Here is a 17,851-nt window from a genome sequence, read left to right as displayed (position 1 = left end):
TTTTTTTTTTTTTACACAGAGGGTAGTGGGTGCCTGGAACTCGCTGTCGGAGGTGGTGGTGGAAGCAGGGACGATAGTGACATTTAAGGGGCATCTTGACAAATACATGAATAGGATGGGAATAGAGGAATACGGACCCAGGAAGTGTAGAAGATTTTAGTTTAGACGGGCAGCATGGTCGGCACAGGCTTGGAGGGTCGAAGGGCCTGTTCCTGTGCTGTACTTTTCTTTGTTCTTTGAATTGACTTGAAGGAGCCCGGCCTGACCATGTGCAAGAGTTACTGGTTAAAATGGTAAGACTGCTGACACGCTCTGGGTCAATGACCGTACATGGTTTTGTCATGATGTCAGTAAACTGATCCGAAACAGGTTTCTCAACCATGTTCGCGCAGTCAGGCTTTCAACAGAAGCATGTACATAAAAAGAACTGGCAGGAATAACAATCCACCAGGGGCCAACGCCGAGTTAGCTGATGTTAGCTGGAATAGCTTTGCAACATCAAAGGGCAGAATTGGGTCAGATCAGTGCACAAAGAGGTCACCGGGCACCAACAGAGTCAATAAAGACGAAGCTAAAAGAAAAACAAAATTCTGGAAACCCAGCAGGTTAAGCAGCATCTGTTAAGATAAATCAGGAATTCAAAATGAGCCCTTTGTAATGAGCATCGACTCACTTGAGTGTTTCCAGCACTCATTTCACATTTCCACCAACCACAGGTAATTTCTTGTTTCAGCATGAAGCCAAGTTGGACTCCTCTAGCATAATAAATGAATTAGCTGACCCATGAAGTCCATGTAGATGGGCAAGCTGTTAGCCTGAGTAGCATTCCTTCCAATTTTTGTCAAAGAAATTTGTCCCAATATCAGGGCACTCTTTCTCAGGAACGATGTAGTATTCATCAATAATGTATAAAGGGTGTGTACCAATCAGATGATGGTAGGAGTGAGAGAAATAGGATAAATAGGGAGATGGGAAAAAATCCAAATGTAAGTTAGCATAAACTCCTGTATTCCCCAGCAGCTCATCGTAGCTGGAACATTGGAACAGGGTATCAGGTGACTCCTGGCTGATGTGCAGGGGAACCACTGCAAATTCAATTATAAATTCAATTATATAGGGCGACACTTGAGCAGTGGTTAGCATTGTTGCTTCACAGCGCCAGGGTCCCAGGTTCAATTCCCGGCTTGGATCATTGTCTGTGCGGATGTGCTTCAGTCTCCTCCCACAAGTCTCGAAGGAAGTACTTGTTAGGTAATTTGGACGTCCTGAATTCTCCCTCCGTGTACCCAAACAGGTGCTAGAATGTGGCGACTAGGGGCTTTTCGCAGTAACTTCATTGCAGTGTTAATGTAAGCCTACTTGTGACCATAAAGATTTTTTTTTAATTTTAAAAATTAAAATAAAATATATTTGCAACTTACCTCTTTTATCAGCTTTCCAGGGACAGACTTGATAATCTTCCCTACAACATATAACACAATATCACATTTAATGAACTCTTATTTACTCAGCTTCAAGTGGTTTGTAGTTTAAACGCTATTTAAACAATTCCATCTACAACTTTACACTACTTGTTATATCCATGAATGAATTACTGTAAAATTCATTTTATTCTTCTAGCCTCAATTGTCAGTTCATGTTTCCTTCCAGACCGATGTTAAGATTTGGCTGAGCAAGGGAAATTATAATATTCCTCAAAACGGTCAAACCCACAAGGACGCACACAGACAAACCCCAATTTTAACTCAATAAAATTCTAGGTAGTCACGAGAGGAAACCCCCATGGATTCCACAGCTTAAGGCCTGAATCATTCGGATGGTTTTGATTCTCCTGCCCACCGCTGGCAGGAGTGACATTAGTGTATAGGAAAACAAAAACTGAAGTGGGTGATGGACACCACTGAACAATCCTCAGCATAAGACAGGTGCTGGTTGCAGAGCCCATCAGGAGAGAGAAAAGGAAGGCGGTGATAACCAAGGCTAAATAATTGCTCGTGAGCCCTGAGAGCAGCCCTGCTCCTGCTGACCTCCAAGGAATCCTTCCAATTACATAAAACTCAACATTACTTTTGCACCGCTGCCTGAACTTTCCATGCCGTTATTTGAATTGCTGAAGCAATAATAAAAGATTACTTTCGACTCTAGACAAGAAATACCAAAATTGTGCTGCCTTCACACAAGGAGGCAGCTTGTCCTGCCCATGTTATGAACTGACACCCTCTGTACATCAACACAGTCATGTCTCTGACAAGTGTTTGTTCTAGCCTCATCAGTGCCTTTTTATGTACCTGAATATAAAAAGATATAAAAGCCTAAGTTTCCAAACTGAATATCCTTTTAAAGTTCAAAACTTTGTCCACCCCCATAATGCTCACAGTCATGCTATTCAGAGCAGCAAATTACCCTATTTATTAAAGAACAAACTGAAACTGGACTGCCGGACAACAGGCAACATAGGGTGAAGAGGACCATATACTCACCCAGATTTACATCTGGAAGAATTTTCTCAAGAAACTGTGATTCACAGCCATCGGGGGATAGAAAATCGGCCAGAAGTTGGCTGTTACTTAGTTCAGGGTGTTTCAACAAATTCTATTAATAAAGTTCAAGAAAAATAAAATCAACTTCATGACTTTGCAGGCTCTATTTTCTGAACGGGTCATTCAACCCCACTTAATATGAACAAGTCAGTGTCTACCTTTGAATGTACACCCATCAGAAAACATAGCCTAACACTACCAGAATACTGTTACGAAACATTCAAATATAACTGGAGACCAATCACCCGCAAGCAGATACTGCATTTCCTTTAAAAGGTGTTAACGTGAGGCGTCACGGTAGCGCAGTGGTTAGCACTGCTGCCTCGTGGCACCCAGGACCGGGTTCAATCCCGGCCCTGGGTCACTGTCCATGTGAAGTTTGCACATTCTCCTCGTGTCTGCGTGGGCCTCACCCTCACAACCCAAAGATGTGCAGGGTAGGTGGATTGGCCACATTAAAATGCCCCTTAATTGGAAAAAAGAATTGGGTACTCTAAAAAAAAATTTTTAAGTGTTAACATTACCACTGGTGTTCCCAAAGGATTGATCCTATTTCTCATCAGCCCCTTGGCAACATTATTTGAAAACGCATAATAATAATATTTATTATCACAACACTTAAAATGGAAGAAAGAGAGAGAGGCGTGTCCTTGTTGCTGATATGGAGATCGTTGTAGCCAGCTATCTTCCCAGGATGCGGAATGCTGAAACCACAAGTTGGTTTGGATCTTCTGGCTGAACATTTAGGTCAGACGCTCGGGCTTTTATAACGTTCACAAGCTCAGGCATGGCCATCCAGGAGAGAAATGGAATACAATACTGTAACATCCTTTCTGCAGTAGCGGAGTTTTATTATCCTGCCTGAAGATGATGATGCAAGTAGCAATGTAAAATGGTTGGCTAAGAAGCAAAATGAGTTCCATGATGTGAGCGTTAACTTGTTTAGTAACAATACAACAAACCACTGTTTCTCAGGCTGCAGAGTTACCACAAGATTTTCAACTGTAATAACCCCCAAAGGGATACCGTGATTGATCTCCCTGTGGGACGAGTGGAATACAAGCCTTCCCGCTAGTGGGCGGAGGCCCACCCAGCTTGCGTTCATAGGAATAGAGTATAAAGGCCGCCTGGACAGGGACCGGCATGTTGGTTGTCCCAATGAGACTGTGTTGTGTGTTATGGCTCAGGGTTTACAGAACCCCAAAGCGTTTCATGGAGTTCAACCAACCCACAACTTTTAATAGATTGTGGTGTGGGAAGCACACGGCGTACTCTCCAGGTGTGATACAGCAGAAATGGACAAGTGGTTTTTAAAACAAAACAATGTTTATTCTATGAACTCAAGCTAACCCTTTTAAAACAAACATTGAATATCTTAACACCCATTACTTCAAAGATAACCCCAAAAGACTACAACACTAAATAATCCTTCAAACTGTTCCTTTAAACATCCAAAAAACTTCAAACCTTCAAAAATAGGAGCACATTAGGTTACATTCAATATATTTATAGTCTTTGGATTGCAGAAATCAACAGACCAGCTCTGTGTTTCTTCCTGCAGCTCACAGCAAAACACACAGACACACCCAGCTGCATTCTCAAACTGAAACTCAAAAAGCAGAAGTGAGCTCAGCTCCCCCCACCCTCTGACATCACTTCAGTAATATGATCAGCTCCATTTCTTAAAAGGTACATTGCTTAAATATCCATTTCTTAAAGGTACTTTCACATGACACCTACCCCCAAGAAAAAAAATAATAAACCATCAACTTCAGGATGGTTTCATTTTTCATCCTTGCACCATCAATTAAGAAATTCACACAGTAAAAACACTTTACCGGTTCAAAAAAAAAAAAACAACACACGCAAAAAGGTATAATAATATAGTCCATTTTTTTTTTTTTTGTTCTTCTTCCTCCAACCGAAATCCTTCTCGACTGACAGTCTCTTTGAACAAGAAAGTCTCCGCACGATCCATCCATTCCTCTACGCCTCGGCATTTCTCTTTAAAGTTAGATACTTCAGTTCAACTGATCACAGAGTCCCTTGCAATTCTCCAATACAGGAGCATCGGTTACCACAGCTTTCAGGCAGTCAAATGCATGTTGAAACTCCGCTGCCCATTGAAATTTTTTTACGTTTCTTCAGCAAGTCCATCTGTGGAGCAATCACGCTACAAAACTCTTGCACAAATGTTCGATCAAATCCACTCATGGCAAGAAATCGAATTATTTCCCGTCGTGTCGAGGGTATCAGAAACTCCCCAATAACTTCATTTTCACATCCCTTGGGACCAATCGACCCTGTCCGATTGTATGGCCCAAGGAAAGTGACTTGGGCTTTTCCAAATTCACTTTTGGCTAGGTTTATCACCAAACCCGCCTCCTGAAGTCGATCAAATAACTCCATCAGATGTTTTAAATGTTCTTTCCATGTCTGGCTGAAAATTACCAGATTGTCGATCATTGGGTAATCCTGAAACGACTATTAGTTAACCATTGAAATGTGGCTGGGGCGTTTTTCATGCCAAATGGCATAACTTTGAATTGGTATATACCATCTGGAGTCACAAAAGCTGAAATCTCCTTTGCCCTTTCAGATAAAGGTACCTGCTAGTAACCTTTAAGTAAATCCAATTTGGAAATAAAAGCGGATTGTCCCACTCTCTCAATGCAATCCTCCAAACGTGGGATAGGATAAGAGTCCGTGTTTGTAACTGCATTCACCTTTCGATAGTCCACACACAACTGTTGGGTACAGTTTGGTTTAGGTACTATCACAATGGGCGAGTTCCATTTGCCGCAACCCACTTCAATTATGCCATTTTTAAGCATACTCTCAATCTCTTTGTTAACCTGTGCCAATTTTAAAGGATTAAGTCTATACAGATGTTGTTTGATAGGAACAGCATTTCCCACATCTACATCATGTATAGCCATTTTAGTACTTCACAATTTATCTCTACAAACTTGCCCATGTGATATCAATAACTCTTTCAGGTCAGTTTGTTTTTTCTCTGGAAGGTAACTTAACAATTCATCCCAATTTTTAAGAACATCCTCATTTTCCAATTTAATTTGAGGTATGTCAAATTCAGTCACCTGGATTTGGTTCATCACGGAGTTAGAATCATTAAAACCTCCTTTTTCTCTCCTTCACTTTCAAAGTACCTTTTAAGCATATTCACATGACACACTCGCTGAGTCTTCCTTCTATCTGGTGTTTTTACCACATAATTCACCTCACTTAATTTCCTTTCAATCTGACACGGTCCACAAAACCTAGCTTTTAAAGGCTCCCCTACCACTGGTAACAACACTAAAAACTTTATCTCCACTGGCAAAACTACGAACTTTGGATTTCTTGTCCGTTACCCGTTTCATCACATTTTGTGCAACTTTCAAATGTTGTCCAGCCAATTCACCTGCTCTATTTAATCGTTCCCTAAAATTTGACATGTAATCCAATAGTGTCATTTCCAATTTCTCACCCACCAATTTTTCTTTAATCAATTTAAGTGGTCCTCTTACCTCATGACCAAAAATTAGTTCAAAAGGACTAAATTTGGTTGATTCATTAGGTGCATCCCTAATTGCAAACAGTACGAATGGAATTCCTTTATCCCAACCCTCTGGATAATCTTGACAATAAGCCCTCAACATTGTCTTTAATGTCTGATGGCACCTTTCTAACGCTCCTTGCGATTCTGGATGGTACGCAGTTGATTTAAATTGTTTTATTCCTAAGCTATCCATAACTTCTTTGAATAATTTATCAGGTAAAATTTGATCCTTGATCCGATTGAATTTCTGTGGGGAGTCCATACCTAGTAAAGAATTTAAGTAACTCCTCCACAATCTTTTTAGCTGTAATATTACATACTGAAATGGCCTTTGGAAACCTAGTAGACACATCCATTATAGTCAAAAGATATTGATTCCCACATTTTGTTTTAGGAAGCCGTCCTACACGATCAATTAGGACCCTTGTAAAAGGTTCCTCAAATGCTGGAATGGGTTTTAAGGGCGCTGGTTTGATCACTGCTTGAGGTTTCCCCATCACTTGACATGTCGGACATGATTGACAAAACTTAACTACATCTTTATGTAGTCCAGGCCAATAAAAATGTTTCTGGATTTTAGCTTGAGTTTTCCTTATCCCCAAATGACCTCCCACTGGTGCCTCATGTGCCACTCGCAACACCTCCTTTCTATACCCTAGCAATGCTACTTGATGAACAGCAGCTGACTTTTCATCCGCCTGCATATGTACAGGTCTCCATTTTCTCATCAAGACATCACTTTTACGGTAATAACACTCTGGTATACTTTTAGATTCCTCTTCCGTATATGCTTTCAGATATATCCGTTTTATTTCTACATCTTTCTGTTGTAACTCCACCAATTTTCCTGAACTAAAAATATCCGCCTCATCCTCCACCTGTTCTTGTTCTTTTTCAACCATTTGATCAAAAATCGTTTCTGATAATTGCACTTCCACTTCATCTTCACTCTTTGATTTCTCCTCGTCTTCACCTGTGACTTTGCGACCTTGTTACGACACAATCCGGAAAAATCCCAGGATATTCATCCTTCAACATTCACTTGTCTGATTTTCCACTGGCTTATCAACCACAGTAGGCATCACTCCCACTTGCAATCCCGCTATATAATTACCCAAGATAAACTGTATTCCTGGACAAGATAGTTTCTCTATTACTCCTACTACCACTTCACCATTCTTCACTGGACTTTCCAACCTTACCTTATATAATGGAACGCTACTCCTCTCACCCTGAATTCCACATATCACCACCTTCTCTGACAACATTCTTCCCAAACTACATAATTCCTCATCTCTTACCATTAAAGATTGACTAGCTCCTGTATCTCTTAAAATTGTGACTTCTTTACCTGCTCCTCCTGATACACATGAGTAAACTTTACCCACACAAGTGCCATGTGAGAGTGCCTTTAAGAAATGGATGTTTAAGCAATGTACCTTTAAGAAATGCAATGTCAGAGTGTGGGTGGAGCTGGGCTTTAGGTCAGCCATTTTGCAGTTTAGTTGGAGTTTTGAGGAAGAGAGCTTGGGAGTGTCTGTATTTGCAGTGAGCTGGATCTGCTGTGATCTCTGCCATGAAAGACCATCTCTGGATCATTTGGGTGATTTAAACTCATAATAGTAAAACCTTTAACCTGATGTGTTTCTGTTTAAAGGGGTTAAGTCTCTTGGAGGTTGAAAGGAATAACTGAAGGATTATTTAGTGTTGTAATATTTTTGGGGTTATCTTTGAAGTAAGTGGTGTTCAGAGATCCAATGTGTATTTAAAAGGTTAAGTTGAGTTCATGGAATAAATGTTGTTCTGTGTTTAAAAACCCACGTGTCCATAATTGTAATCCCACACCTGGAGAACAAGCCGTTTGCTCGGAAAAGCAACAATAGCATTAAAAGGGAGGCTGGCTGAACTCCATGATACATTTTGGGATTCTGAAAACACCTCTCCCATAACACAAGTAAATTCTTTAAAGACATCTAGCACCTTCTTATCAATTAACTCTTGAACAGGCTGTACAATCGTTTGCACCTCCTTCGCTTCCCTTGGGCTTTCCTTTACCACTCTTATAACAAACCCCACTGTCTGATCCTGTTTTACCACATCAGCCTTCCCAGTGCTTTTCTTCAACCACCAACACTGTGACTTTACATGGCCTAGTTTATTACAGCAAAAACATTTGAAACTTTTCATTTCTCTTCCACCCTCCTGGATTTCTGTTTTAATCTGAGGTACACTCTTTATTATCTCCCATCAGATCACCTTTACCTTTAGTATTTCTCATGTCCCCAGTTTCTATCCCTCACCGGCTGAAACTGATGTCGGAAACCAAGCCTTGATTTATGAACTAATTCATAATCATCTGCCATTTCTGCTGCTAACCTCGCAGTTTTAACCCTCTGCTCTTCCACATGCTCAATACATCAGGAATTGAATTTTTAAACTCCTCCAAAAGTATAATTTCTCTGAGAGCTTCATACGTTTGGTCTATTTTCAAAGCCCTTATCCACCTATCAAAATTACTCTGTTTGAGCCTTTCAAACACCATGTGTGTTTGACCAAATTCTTTCCTTAAATTTCTGAACATTTGTCTGTAATCTTCAGGCACTAGCTCATCTGCACCTAAGATGGATTTCTTCACCTCCTCATACGTTCCAGATGCCTCCTCCAGTAGTGATGCAAACACTTCACTAGCTCTACCTACCAGCTTTGTTTGAATCAGTAATACCCACATGTCCTGTGGCCATTTCATTTGTTTAGCTACCTTCTCAAATGAAATGAAAAAGGCTTCTACCTCCTTCTCGTCAAACCTTGGCAATGCTTGGACATATTTAAATAAGATCCCTACCACGTTTTCTACTATGACGCTCTGTCTCACTATCCTCATCAATCTCATCCAACTGTGTGTTTCCCTTTGCGTCTGCCAATTTTAACTGATTTTCATGTTTCATAGCCATTTTATGAAGTTCAAACTCTCTCTCTTTTTCTCTTTCCTATCTCTTTCTTTGTTTCTTTCTTCTCTCTCCTTTTCTATTTCTCTCATTGCCTATTCAAGCTGCTTTAATTCTTTTTCATGTTCAAATTGCTTAATCTGCAACTGGAGCTTTGCCATTTCTCATGAGTCAGAATGTATCTCAGGCAAATTTAAATGCTCAGCTACCGCGGTAAATACCTCATCTTTTCACATTTTGCCAGGCAATGTTAACTTCAATTCTTTTGCCAAATCTAAGTCTGCTTTTAGTTTCTGTCCGTCACTTCAAAAATAACCCCAAAAGACTACAACACCAAATAATCCTTCAAACTGTTCCTTTAAACATCCAAAAGACTTCAAACCTTCAAAAATAGGAGCACATTAGGTTACATTCAATATATTTATAGCCTTTGGATTGCAGAACTCAACAGACCAGCTCCGTGTTTCTTCCTGCAGCTCACAGCAAAACACACAGACACACCCAGCTGCGTTCTCAAACTGAAACTCAAAAAGCAGAAGTGAGCTCAGCTCCCTCCACCTTCTGACATCACTTCAGTAATATGATCAGCTCCATTTCTTAAAGGTGCATTGCTTAAACATCCATTTCTTAAAGGTACTCTCACATGACATGTGTAAATAGCTGGCTGCCATGGCAGCCCTTAATTGACCTTGACTAAAATCTACCTTCTTTTTACCGCTGGCTTCTTGGGTCATAATACTGGCTACGAGGTAAATAGGAAAATCCAAACTCTAATTCTGGACGTCCCAGTCGCTCTGGAGATTGGCACACAGCAACATGTGGAACTAACTTTCAAAAATTTCAGGAAACTGAAGGCATTTGACACAGGCCTGGATGATTGAACTTAGTACGCAGAGCGGATGAGGAAGTGGATTGGTGGTACTCCATGGCCCCGACGGTGGAGCTGCTGGCGGAGAGGAAAAAAAACAACAAATGGAATTTGACCTTCTCTCCACTGGGAAATAAGTGAGCTGCCCCACCAGGCACGCTAGACCTTTTATGAGCACGAAGACAAAGCCTGCCGCTTACTGGCACACCAGCTGAGGAAACAGGCCTCCACAAGACACAGATAACAGACAGAACGGTAGGGTGGTCACGGCTCCAGAGAAAATCAACGGAGCCTTTGTGACCTTCGACCAGGGATTGTACACATCTGAGTCCCCAGAGGGGGATGCGAAGATTGCTGCCCATTGCTCTGACAATTGAGACCCTGACCATCGCTCTTAGATCAACAAAGGAGTGGAGAGGCATTCAGAGGAGAAACAGGGAGCCCAGAGTTTACTTTATGCGGATGACCTACTCCTCCACATCTCAAACACCCTAGCCAAATGGATAAAATTATGGAACTCCTGAGGGAGTTCGGAGCCTTCTTGAGATACAAACTAAACTTGAACAAGTGCGGAACTTTCCCAGTGAACCCCCAAGGGGGAGCAGAGCTGGGAACTCCACTATTCAAACTGCCCCAAACCAAGTTCAGATATCTGGGCTTCCAGAAAGGCCACAACAGGGCTCCACAAGTGGAACATCTGTAGTAGCCTGCACATCTTTGGGTTGTGGCGTAGAGACTCACGGGGTCACGAGGAGAATGTGCAAACTCCAGACGGACAGTGACCCAGGGCCAGGACCGAAGCTGGGTCCTCGGTATCGTGAGGCAGAAGTGCTAACCACTGTGCTACCATGCCATCTGAGTAGGGTGATTCTTCAGTAGTTTCCACAGTCCACTTTGACTCCTTTCTTAAAGATGATGGCGATGACCACATCCCTGGCAGGAATTTCTTCATTTTTTCAAGTCATTTATGGGATGTGGGTGTCGCTGGTTAGGGCAGCATTTATTGCCCATCCATAGTTGCCCTTCAGAAGGTTGTGGTGAGTTGCACTCTTGAGCCCGCTGCAGTCTCGGAAATATAGGTACACCCACTGTGCTGTTAGGGAGGGAGTTCCAGGATGTTGCCCCAGCGACAGTGAAGGAACGACAATATATTTCCAAGTCAAGGTGGTGAGTGACTTGGAGGGGATCCTTTAGCTGGTGGGGTTCCCAGGTTTCTGCTGCTCTTGTCCTTCTAGATGGTAGTGGTTTTGGGTTTGGAAGGTGCTGACTAAGGAACCTTGGTGAGTTACTGCAGTGCATCTTGTACATGGTACACACGGCTGCTGCTGTTCGTCGGTGGGGGAATGTTTGTGGGAGGAGGAGCAGCAATCAAGTGGGCTGCTTTGTCCTGGATGGTGTTGAGCTTCTGGAGTTCATAGTCTTTAACCTGCCCTGGTAGCCACAGTATTAATATGGCTAGGCCAGTTCGGTTTCTGATCAATGGCAACCCCCAGGATGTTGATTTTGGGGGATTCAGCGATGGTAATGCTGTTAAGGGGCGGTGGTTAGATCCTCTCTTGTAGGAGATGGTCATTACCTGGCAGTTGTACGGTGCGAATTTAACTTGTCAGACCAAGCCTGGACATTGTCCAGATCTTGCTGCATTTGGACATGGGCTGCTTCATTATCTGAGTTGTCGCGAATGGTGCTGAACATTGTGCAGTCATCCACAATAATCCCCACTTCTGACCTTATGATGGAAGGGAGGTCATTGATGAAGCAGCTGAAGGGTTGGACAAGGTCTTGAATTTTCAGGAATAGCTGATGGAGATGGCGGGTGACCTCTTTTCCTCCAAGTTTGAAAATCTCTGCTGGAATCCCATCCATTTCTGTGACTTTTCCATTTTTCACATGTGTAACGGCAGCTTCAACTTCGTCTGCACTTGACGGGAGTCCAGGATCATATATGACGGGGAGTTGGGGATTTTCTCAAACACGTCCTCATCTTTGATTGTATCACAGTTTTGGTGCTCTTTGAAGTCTTCTCTCCATGAAAGGCTGATGTTTTCGCTGTCTCTCAAGAGTTGGGCCCTTACTCCGCACCAGTTTGAGGCTAAGGTGTCGGGTCCATATATTGCCTAGGTGGCACTGAAGATCCCCCTGATGTTCTGCCAGTCAGTGAGGGGCTCCGGCACTTTCTCAATCCACCTTGATTTCTCTAGTTCTTCTTTGTAACTCTGCCGTGGCTAATTGATGTGTTCTCCTCTTTGCCTTGTTGGTTATGTCATTTTGCCAGTCACGGAGAGCTTTCCACATCTTGTCGATGAGATTTTGGATGTTGTGGTCTCGTTGACCTAGTCTTGGTGTTTCCTGGTCTCATAGCCGATGGTTTCTTCACAGCTTTGAGATCCTGGCTGTCTTCAGCTCATTCCAGTTTATCTGCACTCCATTAGAACGGGCACGTTGGAAATTCTGGAGAAGACATTGTTAAAACTATGGTAGCAGGGTTAGCACTGCTACCTCTCAGCGCCAGAATTGATCTGCGTGGTGTGAATTTAAACGAAACCTTGGCAGTTACCCGTTCCTTGGCACATTCACCATGGCAATACCTCTACCAGAGTCCACTTGTCAACCAATCCACACCCTCTTCTCATGCAGCATAAATTGTTGTTCCCTTTGAAATTTGGTTTTCTTGTAAATCTGTCCTGGTGAGTGCAAGATGGAAAGCTTCAACAGCATGTCTCTTTTTGCAGTAAAAGTTACACTGTTGTAACTCAGCATGGTGCTTGCAAACTGCACTGTCTGAACATCAGTTGCTAGCCATCTGATTTCCTCGCCGTCAGCAGCCATACTCGCGGATGTCCTGCCCACCCGAGCACTTTATGCGGTTTCACCAGTTGCCCCTGTGCTTTGTGATGTCCACTCGCCTCATTAGATCCCTCCCTCCTTACTCAGCAGCTCACGCTCTGGCACCAAGTTAGACAAAGTCACAGTCAACACACTGCACAGGTGCACACACACTGCACGCATACTTCACCCTCCACCAGATTCAATAGAAAGTCAGTTCCCTTTCTGTTGTTTCATTTGGAAGCTCAGAGTCACTATCTACAAGGGGGCATGGAAGTGAAGATGTACAATAATGCCTAAAAGAAATTGTATAGGCACTTGCAGGGCTATGGGGTTAGAGTAGGAGAACGGGACTGAGCACACTGCTCTACAGACGGCTGACATGGACTTGTTGGGACAAATGGCCTTCTTCTATGGAGTAATGACTTCTAAATCCAGTAGTGTTCCAAACAGTGGCAGGTTAAATTTAACACCAACAAATGTAAAGGAACTGCAAAGCAAAAAATAAAGTAGGCAATATACATAGTCTGAATAATCTAGAACCAAACTGAGGTAAGGCTAAAATAGGTTATGAAGAGTTAGTCAACTCACCACTTAAATTAATTTCCCACAATATTCAATAGGCTACTGAACTGTAATGTTAAATAAGTTAGGGAATGACAAACTGAAGCAACATAGTACTCTGGTTAGATCGAATTTCAGTACTTTGTCCAGTTTCAGTCGTCTAAACACAAGGAAAATATTCAAACAGAACAGCCACAGGGCAGAAACCCAGCATCTGAGAATTAAACTGAGATCAAATGGGGCCAACTGGGTTATTTATCTTTGGTAAAAGGCTGTTTGGAGGGGGAACCCTCTTAAAAAAATAAAAGTGCTAAATACTAAATGCTACACAAAAGGTAAACAACAACAGTAGGAGCAAGAAGACAGAGGATGCAAGTGATAAAAGACAGCCTACTTTTTATATTATCTAAAGACTACTTGGAATTGACTTCCAAATGAAGGTGTAAGCTTTAGTCATTGTTGAACCAGGTGAAGGCTGTGCTAGTTTCTATTTCTGGCTAAGTGAGACAAGATGGACAAGATCATCATCTACACTGCGTAGAGTGTTCAGAGTTAATTTACTATCTTGGAGATCATATTGAGTCATAATACCAAAAGGTCCCAAGTTCAAGCCTAAATCTGTACACTTTTCTTAACATTTACCAAATCAATACAGCCCTCAGCTAGATTGACAATACAAGTCAGCTAGATTGAAATACAAGCTCTAGGTGTGCCCCCTAACAATTACCATGTGGATTCACCACAAATACAGACACTTGCACAAAGAGGAGCCACAAGGTGCTGGCCAACAATAATTAGAGGAATAGAAGAAACATTGATAAATACACACCATCTTGGAGATTTGTGCATAGACACATGGGGTTTTGGGTATTGTCTGTTACTCCAATGCATTTTTGCTATGGAACTCTCAGTTGCACCAACAGGGACATGAATTTTATTGTCTTGCATGAAGCACGTTCAAATGCATCAGCAAGTTAAATTTGATGTACCTGCAGATATTCCTGAAATTCCTCTCGCTTAGAGTTCAGGAAATCAAAGTTCTTGGATCCGATGAGTCTCTTTGAAGGAAGCTGCGCATCCGGGAAAGATCCTAAAAACACAAAACAGCAAATGAATTAGATTTTTGAAGGATTTAATCAATAATTAATTAATTAGAGATGCATTCAATTCGCTCTACCATCTAAGATCTAAAACTGCCCTCTTTGGATATTTTAACTTGCTCCACCTTTGGTACAGGGTGGGTTTAACTAACAATGGTCAACAATGCCCTCTGGGCTATAAATTCAAAATGACAAAGTATAGATTTAACAAAATACGGTTTTTATCCTCAAAAAACTGAATATAAATAGGAAACAACTTTCAAAATTAGACAGTGGTCTGTATTCAAAAATACACCCTGCTGTGCTGTTTTAAATTATGAGTGGAACTGATTCACTCGGCATATGGATTTATACCAACACTTTACCATGAAATTCTGTAAGCTTCGATTCAAGGACGTAAAACTCAAAATATCTTCGGTAAACAAAGCAGCTTTCACTTTCATGTCCCTCTGAAAAGCAGAATGGAATTAAAAGAAAACAGCTATTAAAGTATTAAAGGAATGCATTTAAATGTAAAGCTAGAACCAACATCATTCTTGCTGTAATTAAATACCTTTTAGGTGCAGCTGCAATGCGTGGTCAGAAATGCTGATGAGCAAGAGAAACTCAGGAGCAATGTAAAAAGAAACACAATAATAATAACCTTTATTATTGTCACATAGGCATACATTAAAGCTGAAATGAAGTTACTGTGAAAATCCCCTAGTCGCCACATTTTGGTGCCTGTTCGGATACACTGAGGGAGAATTCAGAATGTCCAATTCACCTAACAAGCACGTCTATCGGGACTTGTGGGAGGAAACCGGAGCACCCGGCGGAAACCCACGCAGACACAGGGAGAACGTGCAGACTCCGTACGGACAGTGACCCAAGCTGTACGCCGATGATGGTCACAAAAAAAAAACCAAATAATGAAATTGAAGGAAATATTCAGATCTGGCAGCATCGGTGGAAAGAAAAACAAAGTTAACATTTCAAGTCATGATTAACGGAACAGCGTGTCGAAGAACAAGAGAAGAGAAGTAGAGAGTGGAAGGGGACAAGAGGTAGAATGGAGGAAGGCCCCCACAAAGAAAGGGGCCTGCCCCCACCTCTACAAGGGGAAGGTCTGCCCCTCCCCACCCTCACTAGAGGAAGAGGGCCCCGTACTCCCGTAAGTGTCAAAGAGAAGAGAGGGAGCCCCCCAATCTCTACAAGGAGACCCTCAACCCTTGCAAGGAGAAAAGGGCCTCTCCCCCACCGCATGGGAAAGACCACAAAATCCCCACATCCCCTTGTTCCAGCCATCCCTGTCGGTGTTGGTATAGTGATAATATCATTGGTCTAGAAATCCAGACTAATACTCTGAGGACAAGGATTCAAATTATCCCCCACTGGCAGTTTGCAGAACTTAATGAATAAAACAGACAATAAAAGCTTGCTCGATAATAATGAGCATGAAACCACTGTTATTAAAAACCCATCAGGTTCACACATGTCCTTTAGGGAAGAAGATCTGCCGTCCTTACCTGGTCTGGCCTACATGTGACTCCAGACCCACAACAATATGATTGACTTGTAAATGCCCTCTGAAATGGCCAATCAAGCCACTCACAGTTGGATGAAACTGCTACAGAAAAGTTAATTAAAAAATGAAACTGGATGGACCCATCCAGCATCGACAACAAACACGGCGAGCCCAGCTTTGTCGACACTGCAAAGTCCTCCTTAATATCGGGGGTTATTGTGCCAAAATTGGGAGAGCTGTCTCACACACTAGTCAAGCAACAGCCTGACATCAAAGTACTCATGGATTCATACTTTACTGACAATGGGGGCGATTCTCTGGCTGCGTTGCACCTTGCACTGATCTCACTATGTTGGGAGAATAGCAGGGGAGCCCCAAAATGGGATTTGCACCAGGTGCTAAACAATTTGCTATTCTCCCGACCCACTCCGGCCGGCGTGATCAGGATCTCGATCAGAAAGGACGAGAACCTGATCACACTTCATTTGCATTCATTTTAATCTCATTAGCAAGATTAAAGTAGAATGCAGCAGCAGCCCAGGATCCAACACCCAATCCCCCGGTCAGCGCAGCCGAGGCACCACAGACAGAGGGGAACACTCAGGCTCAAGGCCCAGCTGCCCGTCAGGCTGGGGGGGGTTGGGGGTCAGAAGAGTACACCAACGACAACCTAGGGTGTACAGGACTCTATGGTCCTTCATTAAGCTGACGGACACTATGTGCCGCAGAAGACTGCATCTCACCAGACAGTGAGACCTGGCACTGTGTGGAGGAGAACACCCGCTCCTGGTGTCCGTGGGGGGTTGCGGCTGCCCTCAATTTCCATGCAACCGGGTCATGCCAGGGCTCGAGCAGGAACCTGCGTGGCATCTCGCAATTGTCAGCTCACAGATGCATCTAGTAGATCACAGATGCTCTGTATGCTCGGGCATCTGACGACATGGACTTGGACCAGGACCAAGCCCAACCAAGATGCCCATGCTGCAGAATTTGCCACCATCATCAGGATGCCCCAGGTCCAGGCCCTACAAGAATCCTGGCATCAGGAAATGCCTTTTATCAACAGGAAGGGGTTCCATTCCCTGAGTGTCAAAGTTATGTGCGACCACTGCTTCAGAACCATGCACATGTGCACACGCTATCCTGGAAGCATTATAGTTATATCCTGGGGCATTTGAAGATCCCTGGGGTCTTTGAGGACTATCTCAGGCTGATGGGTTGGCTTGTGGGGGACAAGATATCCACTGGGGACAAGGGATATCCACTGAGGTCATGGCTGATGACGTCAGTGCAGAGGTCCCAGACTGAGGCGGAGTCTAAGTACATGAGGTCCACACTGCCACCCATACGGTCATTGGGCAACACGGTAGCACAGTGGTTAGCATAGTTGCTTCATAGCTCCAGAGTCCCAGGTTCGATTCCCCACTGGGCACTGAGAGTGCGGCGTCTGCACCTTTGCCACGTCTCTGCGTGGGTTTCCTTCGGATGCTCCGGTTTCCTCCCACTGTTCCAAGGTGTGCAGGCGGATTGGACATGATAACTTGCCCTTAGTGTCCAAAACGGTTTGGTGGGGTTACTGGGTTACAGGGATAGGGTGGAGGCATGGGTTTAAGTAGGGTGCTCTTTCCAAGGGCCGGTGCAGGCTCAATGAGCCGAAAGGCCTCCTTCTGCACTGTAAATTCTATAATTATATGATTGCACAATGCATAATGCTGCTAAAAATGCAGTTCCACTGCCTGGACCATTCTGACAGTGCTCTGCAGGACACTCCCCAAAGGGTCACCCCCTTTTCTGTGGTCTTCTGTGCCCTCCACAACCTGGCACTGCATCGGGGTGACATGCTGTTCAAGAGGAGGAACATAGAGGATGAGGACAGGCAGCTCATTGCAGGAGAAGCCCAAGGAGGACCCATAGGATGGAGGACAGGCGGCGGGCGGCA

General features: G+C 43.2%; 1 protein-coding gene across 7 annotated transcripts in view; it reads right to left on the bottom strand.

Annotated features, from left to right (window-relative positions):
* Positions 1–17,851, bottom strand: part of snx14 (sorting nexin 14) — a 259,496-nt gene that overhangs the window by 85,705 nt on the left and 155,940 nt on the right. For all 7 annotated transcript variants that reach the window (XM_072503178.1, XM_072503170.1, XM_072503160.1 and 4 more), the window contains 4 exons: positions 14,771–14,854; positions 14,295–14,395; positions 2,481–2,592; positions 1,422–1,462 (listed from right to left, as the gene is read on the bottom strand). In XM_072503178.1, the coding sequence (XP_072359279.1) occupies positions 1,422–1,462; positions 2,481–2,592; positions 14,295–14,395; positions 14,771–14,854 (338 nt within the window). The remainder of the gene's footprint in view (positions 1–1,421; positions 1,463–2,480; positions 2,593–14,294; positions 14,396–14,770; positions 14,855–17,851) is intronic.

Source organism: Scyliorhinus torazame, chromosome 1 (genome assembly GCF_047496885.1).
Source record: "Scyliorhinus torazame isolate Kashiwa2021f chromosome 1, sScyTor2.1, whole genome shotgun sequence".
Lineage (NCBI taxonomy): Eukaryota > Metazoa > Chordata > Chondrichthyes > Carcharhiniformes > Scyliorhinidae > Scyliorhinus > Scyliorhinus torazame.
Note: the sequence above shows the minus strand (reverse complement) of the source record. Positions and strands in the feature narration are given on the sequence as shown.